Source organism: Monocercomonoides exilis (genome assembly GCF_001643675.1).
Source record: "Monocercomonoides exilis strain PA203 chromosome Unknown scaffold8-1962414, whole genome shotgun sequence".
Taxonomy (NCBI): Eukaryota; Preaxostyla; order Oxymonadida; family Polymastigidae; genus Monocercomonoides; species Monocercomonoides exilis.
The window spans coordinates 619,504-638,163 of record NW_027150553.1 but is presented as its reverse complement, the minus strand read 5'-3'; the positions used below and the strand labels follow the sequence as shown (position 1 = coordinate 638,163).

General features: G+C 35.6%; 3 protein-coding genes across 3 annotated transcripts; all 3 read left to right on the top strand.

The window, feature by feature from the left end:
* Nucleotides 1–1,497: 1,497 nt before the first annotated feature.
* On the top strand, nucleotides 1,498–3,333 carry MONOS_12294 (uncharacterized protein). Its single transcript, XM_067864902.1, has 4 exons — nucleotides 1,498–1,642; nucleotides 1,716–1,786; nucleotides 1,849–2,342; nucleotides 2,408–3,333. Exons 1-4 carry the CDS (start codon nucleotides 1,638–1,640, stop codon nucleotides 3,167–3,169), a joined length of 1,332 nt encoding a protein of 443 aa, XP_067732916.1. The 5' UTR covers nucleotides 1,498–1,637; the 3' UTR covers nucleotides 3,170–3,333.
* A 6,079-nt stretch (nucleotides 3,334–9,412) lies between these two features.
* Nucleotides 9,413–15,468, top strand: MONOS_12293 (uncharacterized protein; the record flags this gene model as incomplete). Its single annotated transcript, XM_067864901.1, has 3 exons — nucleotides 9,413–9,977; nucleotides 10,058–12,163; nucleotides 12,242–15,468. 3 exons carry the CDS (start codon nucleotides 9,413–9,415, stop codon nucleotides 15,385–15,387), a joined length of 5,817 nt encoding a protein of 1,938 aa, XP_067732915.1. The 3' UTR covers nucleotides 15,388–15,468.
* Nucleotides 15,469–17,092: 1,624 nt separating this feature from the next.
* Nucleotides 17,093–17,467, top strand: MONOS_12292 (uncharacterized protein; the record flags this gene model as incomplete). Its single annotated transcript, XM_067864900.1, has 2 exons — nucleotides 17,093–17,122; nucleotides 17,189–17,467. 2 exons carry the CDS (start codon nucleotides 17,093–17,095, stop codon nucleotides 17,465–17,467), a joined length of 309 nt encoding a protein of 102 aa, XP_067732914.1.
* Nucleotides 17,468–18,660: the final 1,193 nt, after the last annotated feature.

Below are 18,660 nucleotides of genomic sequence, written 5' to 3'. Positions count from 1 at the left end.
GCAGAGGAAACAAATTGAAAAGGAAAGAAAAAGGAAAGGAAAAGGAAAGAAAGGAAAGAAATGAGAGGAAGAAGAAGAAATGAAATGAGAAGAAGTAGAATGAACAGATGAAATACAAATAGGTTTCACATTGATTGCGAAAAGAGGATAAAATTTGCATTCTTCAATTTCGTTTTGAATTGGCAAAGAAGACGAAAAATGGGAAATTCGATCAAAATTGCTGGGTTTTTTGCAGGCAAACTGCAAAAGATGGCTCGATGGATATTTTGAGGGATGAAGAAGAGAATTATATAATGGGTTCGGAGAAATTGTCTTCGGAGAAACAGAATTTGAAGAAAATGAAGAATTTGAAGAATTTGAAGGGTCTTCGAAGAGATTGATGGAAAAGTTGTTGAAGAAGAAGAGGAAGAGGGAAATGAAGGTGAAGGAGAAGAAGAGGAAGAAGAGGAAGAAGAAGGTGAAGAAAGCGATGACGATGAGGTTGGCAATACATTCATTGGGATTTAAAGAAGATACACAGAAGAAGAAGAAGGCTTTTCTGTTGGAAAGTCATGTTGAATACAGAAATAAAATGGACAATTGATGAGACATCGTTCATTCATTCAGCTGTTCTATTGAATTCAACTGAACATGAAATGCTCAATCAAACAAGACAAATCGAATAATTCGATTTTTCTTTCATCGGTGCAGACAATATCATCAGAACATGAATCAATGAACTTGACACTCCCTTCATTCAGGCTGAATGCGATTCAAAAAAAGAAAGACGAATTCCTTCCATTGAAGACTGTTCATTGTTTTCGCCCAAATTAAGAAATGGCGATTTGTGTGTGGCATTTATGTTTCTCAAGGCCAAGTTGCTTTTGCTGTTTCCTTTTTTCAGTCTCGTTCTGTCTAAAAAAAATGGCTTTTCTGTTGAATTTGCAAAACAATTCGCAGTTAAAAAAAGGTCATTTTCTGCTTCTTCTTTTGTTGCGTCTTTGTCTGATTTTCAAAATGAAAAGCTTTGTTGTTGGAGTTGGTCTCTCAAATAAAACTTTTTTCACTTATTTCCAAGTTCCAAAATGTCATTTTGGGCTTGATGAATTTTTGTTCGGTTCTTTCTCCAAATTAGTTTGTTCTGCATTTGCATCCTTTTGACACAATTGCCCTTTTCTTTTGTTCTTCTTATCTATTTTGACTGTTAAATTCTTTCATCTTCAACAGTTCAACGAGTCATTTTTATAAGAAAGTTAAAAAGAAGGCAAACTGAAAATAGATAACATTGTTAAGGTGTGCAAACATTTGTTCTCCTTGTTTCAGTCAGAATTGATGAATCCAAATGAGAAAAATATTTTTTCCTCAAGAATCGTTTTATTTGCCCGTTTCTATTTTCATATTAGAAGAATTTCATTTGCATCTTAGAAGCGATTGCAATTCCAATCTCAGAATGCATTTGCTTCAAAATGAAAAAAGACAAAGGAAAATATCATCATAATGAATTTCTGTTGGTTTGATCAATCAGAAACAAAAGGTTTTCCAATCTTTCCCATTCAGTGGAGCTCTGCTGTCTCATTGAACTTTTATTGCAAAAACAATTATATTAAAAAACAAAGCGATTTGTGTTGAAGTTGCATTTGCTTCTTGAAAGAAAACAAATGATGTTTGAATTTTTCGTTTGTTTTATTGAGAAAAGAATGAATATGAACATGTTATTCACTGAACATGATAAACAGAAAGGATTTTCGAGCTAATAATAAATCTATCGATGAACGCAAAAAGAAGTCATCAAATGAGCATTTTTCAGGTTTGTTCATGATTCTGTGATTTGAAAGCCCAATTCTGTTTGTTATTTTATAATTTTCGAAGAATTTCTTCGTGAGCTGGGGCGTTGCGATGAGAATGCACAAAGACAGAAAATCCTTGAAATGAATGAAATAATTGATGAAATGGAGGAAGAAGAATTTGAATCTGTCTTCACAAAAGAAATGTTCGATGAAATGGACGTAATAATTAAAGTAGAGAAACTTTCGATGAGAAATGTGATTTTTCTGTTGAAGCAAATCGGGCATTGCTATGAGCTGAAAAATGTGTGGAATCGATGCTTTGAAAAATCTTTGTTGTGCAAAAGATTTGAGAAAATGATTATAAATGAAAAAGAAAAGACAGAAGATAAGGATGAAAGGCTTCTGGTTGATCTTTGTAAAAGTTACGGTTGTATAAGTACCTTCTTCTCAAAGGAATTGATTTCAATCTGTGTACAGTGCCTTCTGAAAGCTGCATCGAGCAAGAAGAGAAACAAGGAAACTCAAAAGGAAATAGAAATGGCGTTGTTTGCTATATGTCACATTGGGAAATGTTTTGTATGATTTTTCTTTTCTCTCTTTGTTGAATTGATTCTGCTTATTTTTTCTAATTTTTTGATAAGATATTGGATTATGAACTGTATCGTTATAAGATCAAAGAGATTATCCTTTATCATCAAAAACACAACAATCTGACTCGACTTGCATGTCAATCATCTTGGCAGTTTTTGGTAAACGGATTACCATACTACGATTGCTTTGAAGGGGTAATTGTGAATGAACTGCATTTTGCGAGAGAAGCAGCAAGAGAATTAGAAGAGCTGATGAAAAGTGTGGATTGGAAGAGAAAAGAAGAAGAAAGAGGAAGAGAAACGAAAGAAGAGCTTGTTTTATTGAGATGGCTTAAAACCTTGGAACGTTATTTTCTCTATTGCACAATGTGGAATGAAGAATTTGTCGGACTTTTAAACTGTATTGTTCGGGTATTTCTGGCAGCTAAGGATAATTACAGAGAAGTGTACCTTCAATGCATTCATTTATTGAAAAAAATAGCAGATAATAAAGCGATAGAAATTGACGTCTTATTGAAAGGAGGAGCTGTTAATGCAGTTTTGGAGAAGATGCAGCTACAAACATTGAATAAATATGAAACATATGAATTCTTGGTATTTTTCATTGAGCTTTCAATTCGATTGAAAGAAAAGAAAGATCACACAACTTACGAAGCGAAAAGAAAGGCAACAAAAAAAGAGTTTTTGGAAAAGATGGAAGAAGAAGGATACGAAGATACCATCACAAGCTTTCATGAAATTTTTATTTTTTTCAACAGACAATATTATCATGGACTGTCGTTGAATATTTCAGACTATTTTGTGAATGCTTAAAGAAATGAGATGTTTCGATTTTTTTTTTTTTTTTAACTCAAAAGTTGTTCTTTCTTTTTCCATCATTTCGCAAAATGGAAAACAATCCTTTAAAAAGCTCTTCATGGATTTCTCAACAGATAATTCTGCAAGGAAAAATTCGACCGTTGATAATTTTCTGAAAGGTTCAAATACGAACATCATCTGAATTAATCAAGTGTGTTCCAAATTAATATTGGTTTTTTCTGTTGCTGCATTTATTTATTTGATTGGTTTGTATTAATCAAATATGAAAAACTATATCTTTATTTCTTTTCTTCTAAATTTCAACTATTTTTTCTTGTTTAGTTAATTCAACAATTATCTTGAACAGTTTTTTGACACTTTTTTTGAAAAGAATGACAATAAAAATTTGTATGAGAAGAACCATATTGACTTTATTTTTTCAATTATTTGTTAAAAATATCGATTTTTTTTCCGCGCATATGCGAACTTGAAGAGAAGCACCTGTGAAATCATTGATAAACATGTGTGTGATTATTTTCAAAAAGAACGTGTCTTTGAAAATGGGTGATTATTTTTGTAATCATAACTTTTTTCGGGGTATCGAATTTTTATATTTCGTTTGTCAATGAATTGAATATTATTATTCCAGTATTTTTTAAATTGCAATTGTTTAATGAAGCACATTTTTAAAATGCATTAATGACATTTTTTTTTGAAGACGGTGTTATCACTTTAATATGTTCACTGACAAATATGCAAAACATATTTTCAAACCAAATATTTTTACAGAAAAAACATGATTTCAAAAAGGATCAGCCATATTTCAACACATGGAAAAATGTGAAGATTTCAAAAATTATAATATAATATGGCAATGTGCACTTAATAAAAGATATTAATTTGATTTTATTTATTTTGTTGGGGAAAAAAAATAAAAAGTTTGCACAAACAAAAAGTGAGTATTTCAAATAAGTTTTTTTTTTCTTTTATCCAAAAAAATATTATTTTGGAAAAATCACATTTGTTCAATTTTCTGAGGAAATAAAAATATAGCGCATTTTTATCTGATTCTTGTTCCGGCCAACGAAATTACATATGAATTGAATAAATATCATTATTTATGAAATATTCCAATTTAAACAAAATGTGATGTGCCTGAAGTGAAATTCTTTTAAAATATCCGATATTTTTATTCACCCGAATATGAAACAAATGATATTTTTTACAAAAATATTATTCAATTGTCTGATTGCCTTTGAACCATTTTGGATATTTTTTGAGCAAGCACTCAAAATGAATGATCCATATTTTTTGTTTGATGAATCAAATTGAATGTGATTATTGACTATTATTCCAAATGAAATTATTGAAACAGGATGAAATTCTTTCGGGTTTTGCTCAACTTTTTGTGAAAATGTCCGATTGTGATAATATCCCAAATTGTTCGAAACAGAGAGTTCCAACACTGATATTTATGATCAATAATTTATCTTTCAAATTTTTTTGATATTCCTGAAATTCTTGTAAAATTTACGTTTTGAAATTTTGGAAATAACTATTTTTTTGAGTTTTCTCATTTCATTTAGAGTGACAAAATCATTTATTAGAAAATTTGAAGTCTTTGATGAAAAACTTATTTCCCATTGAAATAAGAACCATTTTTTTTTTTGAAAAGTGTATTTTTTGAAAAAAAAATTTCTTTGTGATTCTATGAGATGGGAAATTTATTAGAATGTGTCAAAAAAATGTTTGTTCACAGAATGATGTGCTGATATCCGATATTGATCGTTATCGATGTGACTGGATAGGGTTTCGACTTTGAAATGAACTTATGAATAAGCGTTAAAAAGGAGAAAAAATAAAAACAAGAAAAGAACCAAATTTTTTCTTCATTCTCAAAAAATGACCATTATCCCTAATTTTTGTTCTTCACTTCTTCCGATTGTTGACTTTTGTTTAAAAATCATTTTTAAAATTCACTTCATTCAGTTCTTCATTTTGCACATTTTTATGTTGAAAAGGAATCTGAAACTTTCAAACAAGTGGACAAACAAAAAATGAATGAAAACGACTTATTCGAAATTCATATTTCAAAAAATCTCACCACTTATTTTTTTGAAAATCCTAAAAAATTTCCATTTTGAATTTGTCACATTTTAAACATTTGTTTCTATTAATTACAATTTCTTTTTTTCAAATCTCAAACAATAGAAAACAATGAACTTCATAATCCTTCGAAGAATATAATATCTTATTCCAAGTATTCAAAAATAACAAATAAATTTTTGTCCTTTTTCATGAAACAAGTTGATATGATATTTTGAAAAGACATTATTCTCAAAAATTAATTATTGATTAATTCAAATCATTCTTCTTAAAGGCAAGAGCAATTTGCATAACTGTAATAAAGTCGTTGCACACAAATGCGTTAATAAGTCGAAAAAATTTACAATGAAATATTTGCTTATGTTGAGTTTTTATTATTTGTGCAACCATAACAGATGCTTTGATAACTGTAAAATCCAAATAAAACCTTATTGCAAGTTCAGCATCGAAAAGGAAAGGGCAAGAACTACTCTGCTCTTTGCATGCGATGGAGATGCGGAGGGGAAAATATAACAAGGGAGGCTTTTTTTGAAAGGAGGGAGCATTATCGAATACACATTCATCCAGACAGCTCAACAGCCAGAACAAACAAAATTCGGAAGAATGACAATACGTCCAACACACGCTTCAGCAGTGGGAACCTTTTCATCTGCAAGAGCCAAATTGTTGCAAACAGCGGAGGAGATGCTGATCATTTCGTCAAAACGCAACAAACGTCATCCGCGTCGACAGAGAATGCCTTTGAGTGCTCCACTAGTTTTTTTTCAAACGTCACCTTTTTTTTGTCCCATGTGTTATGTTTGTCTTGCCAAGAGAAGCCAAAATTATTTCATTGATTTTGCCAATATCCAAAATCAACATCCAATTTCATTCCGATAAGCATTCTTCTCCGAATATGCTCCCATTTTGATTATGAATTTATTGGATTTGCGAAAAATGCATTGGTTTCTTTGAATTGAAAAATAATTCTTGAAACAGTACTTTTGCATCAATAACTTTGAAGTTGTTGAGAGGTTTGAATCATTTATTTGTAAATTCAATTCAATTAGCTTTCCCGTTATCTTTCCCTTTTTAGATAATTTAGCACGAGATAATTTGAAGGCATTTCTATTTGAATTTCAAACACACACAATCCTTCAGAAAAGCTGTGATGTTGAACGATTTTTCATTGGAAGGCTTTGGACAGAAAGAAAAGACAACATTGTTGGAGGACAAGGAAGAAAGCGAATGAAGAGAAAGAAGAAGATGGAAAAGAGAGTGAAAGGAAGGGGTTGATGAGAAGGAGAAGGAAAGAGATGGAGGCAGAGCCAATGAAGAATGGAAAGCAAGGAACAAGAGATTGCGAAGACAGAAGAGGCAGACGGAGAAGGCTGTTTGAATTTGACAATGAGAACGGTTGGCTAACGGAGAAGGAAAAGATGCATGCTTTCTTGTTTGCAGTAAAAAATTATTTTTTTTATTTTTTCTGAATGATGAAAGATTTGTGGAATTGGAAAAATTGAAAGCTCAAGAATTTTTATTTTATTTTTCTTTATTTTGCAAAATGTGTTTATTTTTTGAGAGACAACAAAAAACAAGTTTGATCCCTTTGTATGTTTCTTTGCAATTTTTGATGTTTCTGATTTTATCAAGAATATATGCAGAGAAGGTTTGCATGACATTCACTTTTGATTGGAACAAATGGTTTCTTTGAGACATCTTTTCTCAATGAGAAAAGCAGAGAAGGATATTTTTGAATTGCAGAACATCAGCTGTTTGCAAAAATGAGTCAGCATTAATTATGGAGAAGAAGCAAGAAAGAGGGAGAAGAATAACAAAGAAGAGGTAATTTAGATGTTTGTGGGTTAGACGCAGACGAAGCTGAGTGAAAAGACAAAACAGGTGAGAGTATAAAGAGCAGAAGGGAAAAGAAGAGGAAAAGAAAGACTCGCCATTTGATTTCAATGGGTGAGGTGACAATTGATAGCTAGAAACAACATATCTCAAAGTGAAATTTTGGGGGCATGTGTTTTGACATTGCATTAATTGCTTTGAAAGCCTTTATTGGACAGCAGTTTCTTCTGAAAAGGTTTTTTTCCCCCTTTTATTCAGTTTAATTCCTATTTTACTAATTGTTTTATTAAATTAAATTTTTTTGTGTGCAAATATTTCATCTGCATCAGCATATAATTCATGCCTGACAAAAACCAAAGTAGTGGCATGCTTTGGACATGCATCAACTGTTTTTCAAAAAGCCACAAAGTGATTGTAAAAGAAAAACATTGTTTTTACCAAATGTGTTGAAAACAATTATTAAGGGATTTTTTGATCATTCAGAAAATGTTTTATTTTTCAAATCAAAATTTATTATCATTCCGCATGAGAATGCATTTGTTCCTTTTTGCATGCTTGCTCCTTGTGAAGGCATTTGAAGCACAAGATATCTCTGGAACATCCGCATTGGAGAACAAAGGTTTTCTTTCGAACAGTTATTTTTTCAATAATTCTCTTTATTTTGGTCAAGGAAACTCAAATGATGCACAATTTCCACTAAAGGGTGATAACATTTATCTATTTGAACAGAAAACGTTGCCTGAAGCGAAAAGATTACAATCAGGACTTTCTACAGTGAAAAACACATTTTTGGGATTCTCCAATTCTACAGTTGGACTGAAGAATGTGGCACTTGAACATTTATTTTCATCTTTGATGTTTATTACTGAAAAGTCGAGAGTCATGTTGGATTCCTGCAATTTGCTCCAAAAATCAACATCTCCTTTTCTTTTGCAAAGTGGGTCAATAAGCATGGTGAATATGAGTTTGATTTCTCAAAAGAATCTGAACCCTTCCAGTCTCATATTTTCATCGGATTATTCAAATACTGCTATTTTGAGAAATTCTATCATGGAAAATCTAGTTGCATCTTCTTCAGACAATTTTCCATTGTCAGGAAAGAGCAAAAGTGAAGAGATTGATAATTGCGCCTTCAGAAACATGTCTGTGAAATCTGATAAGAAAAGCGATCATAATGTGAAACATTCATGCTTTCGAAGTTCAATGGAGAACAGCCTCATTTATTCGTGTGTGAATGCATTTGAAGGAGGGATTTCGAGTGGATCGTATTCTTCACATGAATTTGTCTGTGAAAACACAACTGTAAGCTTCGGGAAAAGAGAAACGAATGCTCTTGAGAAAAAAGGGCAAATGAATTTGACAAATAGTCAATCATTTTCGTTGTGTGAATGGGAAGATTGCACATCCTCGCAAGGAGGTGCTCTCTATGTACATGACAATGAAAAAGCCATTCTGAAAGTTGAAAATTGTTCATTCACGAGGTGCAACGCTTCCTCAACAAGAGGGGGTGCAATATATGCATTGAAAATCGCTGAATGCATCGTGATGCACTCCACATTTACTCAGTGCGCAGCAACAGCAAGTTCAGATGGTTGCGGTGGTGGGATGTATTTAGAAAACATTTATTATCAATCAATGGTGGATGATTGCTCCTTTCAAAATTGCTCTGCAGGCAATGATGCGGGCGCAATTGACTTACGTCCCACAAAAACTCAAAGGCAGAAAGAATGCATAATTAATTCATTATTTTCATCTTGCAAAGCAAATCATTCGGAATCATCCGCTGGAGGCGCGATTGAACATTGGAGTTGCACTGATCAGGTTGTTTTTTCTAATTGTTTATTCTGCAATTGCCATTCAATGTGCGGAGGAGGTGCTGCTGGAATATTAATAAATAGCCTGAATTACGGAATTTTGTTTTATTACTGCTTTTTTCACAACAATTCATGTTCAAAAGGAGGACATGATATTGCTCTCCATAATTCGACATCAAACAATATTGATTCCACCTGTTATTCAACAAGAAATACAACAAATAGAGTCAGCTCACAATATAACTCAATTATTGATAAAAGTGAATGGCTTAAAAACGATTTTGAAAGAATCAGATTTGTTTCTTCGACTGAAGTACAACCTAATTCCATTGACACATATGCATGTGGGCAGAATGAAATTCATCCTTGTGAAACTATTAGCCATTGTTTGACTCAGCTTATTCCTGAAATTGTTACAGATATTGAGATACTTGCAGGAACGATAACAGAGACTAAATGCCTGGATTGTGGAATTAACACTTATTCAATTTACGGTCAAAGCGATATGAGCACAGTAATCCATACAGAATTTGAAGCATCTGGGCTGTCTCTGTTTTCAGTTTCGACAGGAATCTTAGCAATCAGTGATCTTATTCTTGTGCATGACTCTGCATATGAAAATAATCGAGCCTCGAGGCTATTTGAGATCACAGGAGCAGGAGAGATGCATATCAGCAGGATGAATATTTCTGCTGGAAGTGAACAAACTGGAAATACAGCATTTGCTACAGAGCTGATTAACATTCAGAGTGGTATGCTGCAGATGGAAAATGTGAATTGGGCAAAGACTATCTCCACTGTTTCGTTGTTTTCGCTTTCTTCAACAAATGAAATATCATTGACACTTTCAGAATGCACCTTTGATGGAATTGAAAGAACAACCAGCGGAGCAGCTGTGATGTCGTTTTTGAATGACAAGGCAAACATTGAACTGAATTCTTGTTCGTTTTTTGGATGTGGAAGCTCAACATCGACTGATGGAGGTTCAACGATGCTGTGCGTCGGTGATGGAAATGAAGTGAAAGTGAAAGACGGATTATTTAATGGATGCTTTTGTTCATCATCAAATGGTCTTGGGGGAGGAATCCTTCTTCGGCTATTGAATGAAAATCCCAATTTCCTGATATCCTCATCTTTTGAACAAACACAGCTAAATGGGGGAATGATATCTTTGTTATTTCCCCAAATCTGGAAGAGATAGCAAAATTAGAGAATATCACATGTGTAACAGCATCTTTGGATTCATTTGACAAAGTGCGAGGATTCGACAATGGAAACACAAGGTTAGCAATTCCTCTATGCATCTATCTCCTTCCCATCCCAGAAGAAATATATGTGAGTTGCACCGAGGCATCTGATCATTCACATTGTGGAATTGTCCAGTTTCCTTGTTTGACCTTGAAGCACTCCCTCACAAGACAAGCAGGAACAAAGAAAGTTGTTGTGAATGGAATGATTTTGATGAGTGATGAATTGACCTTTGCTGAACAGAAACATGATATCAGAGGAGAAGACGATCAAAGTGGATGGAAAGTTTCTGATTCAAGTTCAACATCCAATTCAGAGATGATTTCAATAAATGTTGAAACAGAATTATCAAAACTTATCTTCTCTCTTTCTTCTTCTTTTTCATCACATTCCACTTTCATTTCATCATCTTCTTCAACACTAACGCTGTCTCAATGTTCTCTCACTCTTCAAGATCCTTCATCAGAAATGGTATTTCTATTCTTATCTATTGAGTCTGGAACCTTGGTTATTGATTCATTTTCAGCTTCATCGATAAATTTGAGCGATTATCCATTGATCTCATTGTCTGGAAGCAGTTCATATACCGAGTTGATGAGCACTCAGTGGTTGAACATGACTAACTGCCATTTTACAGAAATAGAAAGAGCAACTGGAAGTGGAGGGTGTGTGAACATCGATAATAGTAACGATGAAAATTCAAACAGTGAAATAAATATTGAAGAATGTGAATTTGATGGATGCTGTGTGGCTGGTGATGGAAGCAGAGGAGGGGCTATTAATACCCGCTTGAAAGGAAATACTCAATTGAATGTCATTTCATGTTCTTTCATAAGATGCACAGCACCAGCAGAAGAACGGAAGACTGGGTTTGGGGGAGGGATGGCACTGAAGTTGATCGATGACTATTCTTCATTTGTGATATCATCACCTGTTTTTGAGGCAGACAAGCCAAATATTGCTAATTATGGAAATGATCTTTTTGTTGAAGCATTCAACTTGACGAAGAGCATCACAAACACCTCTCTTCCATTTGTATCAGAGAATCTGGATGATATTTCATTAAATTCCATGAGAGGCTTTGATGGGAATGATACAGAGAATGTCATTCCACTTGTCTATTTCTGGCTTGAACTCGGATCGGAGATATTTGTTAGAGGTGATGGGAAAGATATTCTTGCCTGTGGATTTTCAGATTATCCTTGCCTTTCTATTGATTATTCGTTGGCAAAAATGCCAAAAGCAAACGAAAGGAACATAAACATCATTGGAAAAGGAATTCTAAAGAAAAGGATTGAACTCAGTGAAATTTCTATTAAATCGAATAATACTGACATGTGCTCTTTGAAATGTGTTTCATCGCTTGAAGGAGAAAGGGATTCAGCAATGAAGATTTCTGGAATCACCAATTTCAAACTGATTAGCTTTGTGATTCCTTCTTCATTCACAAATGGAGTCAATTATTTGATGCATGTTGACTCAAGCGAGGGGTTATTGACTTTGAAAGACTGCTCGTTCACAAAAGATGAAGAAAGTGGAAAAGAACCAATGAATTACGGGATGATTGAGGCAGATGGAGGAACTGTTCAATTGGAATTTGTGGAAATTCAATCACTTTGCTTTTCAAAAGATATTATTTCCGTGCATCAAACAACAATTTTGAATATGAAAAATTTGACATTGAAGAATGTTGAGCTTGATGGTGCAAGTGGATTGAGTATTTCAAAGAGTTCAAGAAGAGAGAAAAATGAAGAGGAACAAAACATAATCATTGAATGGAGTGTATTCGAAGAAGTCACACAGAACACGACCAATGATATTCCCATCATTCGAAATGAGAACATTGATGAGCCATTGAAAATGGTAATTCGAAACACAACAATGAAGAGATGTGGTGGAATGAGGTGTGAAAAGGGAGGAGGGATGTTTTGTGTGCTGAATGAGGGAGGAAACTTCGACTGCTCATTTAGCACGATTTCTGAGTGCTTCTGCTCCACCACAGGAAGAGGTGGGTGATTATTTCTGGAATGCACCTCGACAGCTGAGCAGCCTCTGAACTTTATGTTGTCGAATATCACGTTCAAAGATAACTCTGCATTGAGAGGGAGAGATGTGTATGTTCGATGCCACTCAATCGAAAATCAAATTGTTGATGATCAATTCTTGCTGGATTTCAGAGCACCTTTTGTAAAGGAGCTGGCAATATGGGGATGCACATCGGACTCGTTTGTGGGAGAAGAAGATCTTCTACCAAGGGTTGTGAAATACCAGAGCGAGACGATATTTGTGTCTTCTTCTGATGAAAACGCAACAGATAGCAAGCAATGTGGAGAGTTCAGCATGCCTTGTGAGTCAATGAATTTCGGAGTTCAGCACATTATTCCTTCATCATACTCACAGCTGTTGATCTCAGAGGAGACGATCATCAATGGGGAATGTGAAGCAAAGGATGTTAGCATCCACTCACTGGGATCTCTCTTCGCTGCTTTTGTATATGTGAACTCAACAATTAATATCAATGAGGGAAATCTTATCACAACATCAGAGAAAGTTCGGATTGAGAGATTAAAATTCAACTTTTGGCATTCATTTTCTTATTCTGGCAGTTCAATTATTCAAGAAGTTAGTGGACAACTTTCTCTTTCATTTGTTGATTTCTCTTCGATTGGAGGGTCAAACAGCATTCAAACAGTTGCTCTTGACTCATCGTTGTTGAGCATAAAAAGTGGAATTTTGAATGTTGACAACTGCTCGATAACAGTGCTTTCATTCAACAAGCCTTCATTCGTGCTTCGTGGGGATCAGATTTCGTTGACGAACGTGAAGCTGGAACATATCGAGGCAACAACCAATGTGTTTGAGATTGGCAACTGTGGAAGCGTTACGCTGAATGGAATGGCTGTGGATGAAGTGAAGCTGATGGAAGGATGTATCGTTTCAATAAGCGATTCGACTTCAGGAACTGTTTCAATTACAATCTCCTCATTCAAGAACTGTTCAAGGAATTCAGAAGGAGCTTCTGTTCTTTCAGCGTCTTCAACTCCTGCTCAAATTGTTCTTTCAAACTGCTCTTGCTCAGGTTGTCATTCTCTGTCAAGCAAAGGAAGTTTTGTTGATATTCACAATGCAAAAGATATTTTGATGAATTCATGTCAATTTATTGGATTGCTTGTGAAAGAAAGTGAAAATGAGAGATATAATGCTTTTGAAGAAATTTGCAAATGGAATGGATCACTTGTCCATTCATCAAAAACTTCGTTGGTGATGAAATATGTGACAATAATGAATGCTTCATCAGGTGGATTATCAGTATCTACAAGCAATGTGACGATTGAGAAAGGAGAGTTTATGAATAACAATCCTTCTATTCAGAAATATCCTTCTCTTCGTCGAAACATCATTTGCTCAAATTCTTCCTCGCTGACTATTTCGAGCTTGAAGGGAGGAGATGGGGTGATACCCAATTCTTCGCTGTGGATTTTGAATGATAGATGCACCCTTGGTGGAATAGCGGGAGAAAGACCATCTCCATTTTTCATTCCCAAACTGGAAGAGGCGTCTTTCATTGAAAATGGAAGGAACATTGTTGTAAAATTCAAGGGAGAGCTCTTTTTGCCGTGTGACTTATCATTCAGACTTGTGTGCAAAACAGGGGATGTGGAGTTGGTTGAGACACATCCTTTTGAGGAAGACAGTTTCATATCAGAAAATGAAGTGATTGGAACAATTCCATCAGAAAATATTTCAACGATTGCAGATGAAACAGAGGTGTCAGTGATGATTCTGTTTGGGAAGCAATTGGCTGCAACAACCCCACAGATTGTGAAAAACAAAACAGAATCAAAGACTGGAATTGATAAAGCGGTTGAAGGAGGAAAAGAAAAAAAATCTTTTTGGGTGTTGATTGTGATTATCATGGCTTTTGTTCTTCTTATCATTTTAATTGTTGCAGTAATTTCTACGCTTCGATGGAGAAAACAAAAGAGAAGAACAAAGGAATTGGAAGAGATTGTGAATGATACAGTGAGGAAGGATCCAAAGCTAATCGAGATGGTGACAATGGAGATGTCGCCTGAGGAGCAGTGGAGAAGAGCTGAGAGGGAGGCAGAGAAGAAGAACGATGAGAGGATAAAGAAGAGGGTGTATGCGAAAAGCTTGGGACACTCGGAGTCATCTGAACATCTTCTATCTGAAAGTGGATCAACTGAATATATTTTGGGGAAAGATTCAGACAAGATCCCCGAATGGGTGCTGGAGATGGTTGATGATGAGGAAGAGACAAGAAAGAGATCGCCCTCACCATCCATCTCATCCACTTCAACCACAGACGCTTCAGACACTGAATTTACGTTTGTTCGGGGTGAAGGTCTGTGTCCAACCACCTCGTCCATGTCCAATCTGGTGGATGCAATGGCATGCTCATCACCACATGAGAAGCTGATTGTGGATTTGAGGGATTCACTTTTCATGCTGCTTCATGGAAGGAATAAGACAAAGGAGATGGCAATTGACACATTGAAAGAAAGAGAGCAGACAGCTGCCCAGATCCTGTTCTGGGTGGCCAACCTTGCTCTCCACTCATTTGATGAGATGGATAATCCTCTTTCTTCACTTGCCAACCTCAGTCCTCACATTGTATTGTTTTCAGAGCACATGGTGATCTGCATTTTCATGCACTCTGATCTTTTATCAGATGACTCAGATTCATCATCCATCTCTTCAACAACTGTTGTGACATCTGCCAGTGATGATGATGATAGCGAAGACTCTCTTCCTTCATCTGCATTTGAGGATGAGAGCCTTTTCAAAAAAGAGTGTTTGCGGTGGAAGGCACCAGAGTTGCAGATCAACAAGAAGATGGGAGCAACCAAAGAATCTGTTTCATTCTCAATTGGGATGATCCTGTGGGAGTGTCTGACACTTAATGTTCCATTTGGCGATTATGAGGCAGAGGTGGCTGGGCAGAAGATTGTGAACGGTGAGAGGCCAATGCATAAAGCCGAAAATGAAAGTATGAGCATACTGATTGGCCAGTGCGTTTCTGCAGTTCCAGAACAACGACCTTCTCTGGTTGGACTGAAGAGAGAGTTCATTCAGCGTTTTCCAGCGGGAGCTGTGATTATGACTGTGTCAGATGCTGTGGATATTGAGGAAGAATCAAGCGGATCAAAAGATGAAAGTGGAAGCGGGAGTTGGAGTGGAAGCTTGTTCAGTGAGAGATGCAAAATGTGAGAGATGTTGGTGCATGTGTTTTTGTGGAGCTGTTCAAATTGCGTTTTGATATTTGATGAGCAGGCAGAAGGCAGTGAAGGCAGAAAATTATCCAATATGAAACGGGTGAGAAGGGGATGAAAATGATGGTGAAGGGTTTGGATGCAAATAAAAACTTTTGAATATTTTGTTTGTTTGTTTGTTTTTGCGTGAAACTGACTCTTTCTTTGAGAGAGTCTGTTTCGTTTCATTTGTTTTGGTTGAGGAGTTTGCTTTAATCCGACTTTTATATATGCAACTGTTTCATGCAGAGGCTGCTATTGGCATTTTCACAATTTTTTCTTTTTCCAAAAGTTTACACAATGTGTATTTGCATTGTTTCATTTTGTTTCAATTCTGTCAAAGAACTCCAGTCGAATTCACTTTCACTCACTTTCATTCTTCTTCTTTATTATTTTATTAACGGCAACCATTTTTCGTTGTTTATTGATCGTCACATATGTGTATATTCATGCACCTAGTCAGAATTTATGTAACTCAATTTTTTCATATTTTGCATTCATCCTCTTTATTTTTTTGGAGAAAGAATTTTCACTTTTATCAATTCTTGAAACAAATGAAAAAATATTGTTTCAAAAAAATATGGGTATTTTTTTATGAAAAGTCATAAAATATTAATTGATCTGAAAATCAGATCACAAATGATCAGAAAATGTTGATCATTCCGTTACCATCATTTATTGCTGAATATTGTTCTATTGAGTTTTGTCACCCTATCCCCGTATATCACGTTTTAATAAAACAGATTTCAAATACACATTTAACTATTGAATCACTTTTATGATTTAAATTTTTTTTATTCTTGTTTTTTGAAGTTACAGAAAAATTTGTTTATATTTCTTTGTTTTCATTTCAACTGTTCAAGTCTACGTTTTGATTTTGCGAATGGAGACTTCTTTTTCAGTATTTTCCTATATTGAAAGATAAATAGATTTCAACTTGCTTTAATTTGAATATTTTATCAGAAATTATTAAAAAAGAAAATTTCATCGATACTGTCCTCATTGAATTGAAAGAAATTCAAAAAGATGTTAATACAGAGCAGTTATTAATGTTATTGTAAAAAATTGAAGTTAGATATGTTAATTTTCAAAATAAATCACCATTTATAACAAACTATAAAAAACAATCTTTTCTTTTATTTTGATTCATACAGTTTGTATCATCAAATTTCTTTCACCTCAGAATGTGCCTTTTCCTTCTCCCTTCCATTTTATATTGACACATTTTATAAAAATATCTTGCCACTATCTTTTCAAATAGCATAAAATAAGTAGGTTATTTCTGCTGGTCGACAATTCTGATGCAAATGTGAATGCTATCAGCTCTTCGGGTGGAACTTCTGGCTGACATTATTGGAAATGTCTCATCAAACTTCTTGTTGCGCAGCCAGTTAAGCAGTTGTCTCTTCGCTCAGCGCCTTCGTCTTCTTCAATTTCATAAATTGGATCAGTACTCCGATCAACTTCGCAATTCCGGAGGAGGAGAAGCACAGAGAAAAAAGCGGCAGGAGATGATCAGCCATCATCTTCGTCATCAGCACATTTGATTGACCCTTCGGATGCATCGGAGGTGGCGGCATCATACACGTCGGCAGCTGGGGTGTGTGAAAATCACAAGAAGTCGTTGCTGAGAGAGCATCAGACTCCTTGAGGGATATGCTGTTATGTGTCAGGCGGTGTTGCGTGAAGGTGTTGTGTGTGCGTACGATGTCGCGCTTTTGGAGATGCTTTCAGTTCCACTGGTGCCGCAACTTCCGTAGCTTGCTGCACCAGCAGGCACGAAGTTGATGAGCAAGCGGATCTTTGCGGCAGCAGATGTGATTGCGTTCCCGTCGATCTACGATCTGTTTGACCCGTCGCTGCTTCCGTCGGCGATAGCGCGTCTGGTGTCGCGATCGCCGCAGTTGAGGCGTGTGGAGATGAAGTTTGAAAACAAAGTAATAAATGTGCAAAGTTGGAGAAGTTGCGGAGAAGGAATTGGAGGAAGAGGGAGGATGAGAATGGAAGATGTGTTCTGTCACCTGCAGCGATTGAGCTAGCGGTGCTGGAGGAGCACGAAGAGGCGAGGAAGGAGAAAGGGGGATAAAGAGGGAAAAGAAAAGGGAGAAGAAGATGGAGGGAGAGAGGTGTTGAAGAATAAAATAAGCAAAAAGAGACCAAGATGTAGATGGAGAAGAGGCATGCAGAGTTCTTCATGCTTCTGTATAAGATCCGAGACACGAGACTATTTCGAATCCGATGATGGAAACGCAGATGCAATTATGTTTCCAGTGTTTCAACTGAATAATTGAAGCGGAGGAGCAGCTTATCGGAAAAAGACGATGAAGATGGAATCTGATGTGATATGCTGGGGAGATCCATCGATTTCATCACAGAAACATTCTCATCATCATTTTGTGGGGCTTGTTGAAGCTATGCGAATGATGAAATGGAACCTTTTTTCTTTCTGAACTTTTAGCTGCCAATGCAGCCATAGCTGTAGCTGCGGATCTTTTTAGATGTATTCTTGTTGTCTGTGTTCCGTCTTCCATCATTTGATTCGGTGCTGGGGATGTGAGTCATCGTCACTACTTTCACACGATGCGCTTGAACCAACCGGATGAATACAATGTGGCTGACTGGAAAGTGCTTCAGATGCAGTTTGATTTCAGAGCGATTTGATTAGGCAAAGAGTTGGAGCTCGATGAAACGGTCTGAAAGAAATTTTCGAAGGAATCGTAGGTGAAGTCGTACAGGTAAAATTGAGGTTGGACTGAAGCTGAGGGTGAAGGTTTTGAGAAATAGGAGGTGGAGAAGAAAAGATGTGTTGTAGGCATTGTTTCGGATGAAGTGTATGCTGGCATATCTGGTGGAGCTGTTAGGGCTGCAGATGAATTGAAATTAAGTGGAAGATGCGATATGATTTTGGATGCCACTTGAGGACAGCAGAGCGTGATGCAATTCGCAAAGCTATAAATTGACAGATGAAGATGTTGAAAAAGCATACGTCTTGTCATGCTTCATCAACATCTTCTGCTTCTGCTTCTTCAGCACAACACAAAAAGGTTCCGAGTGAGAAAGCCTTTGAGTGTGCATTTGAAGAGATGGATCATTCAATTTATCTATCCACATTTTCATCGGCTTTACCATTTTCATCACATAAATCTTCTTTTTCTTATTCTTCCTCTTCTTCCAATCTTATCGATTCTGATTTTTGCTTTTTCTTTGAGAAATCAATTGTATTTTTTTCTTC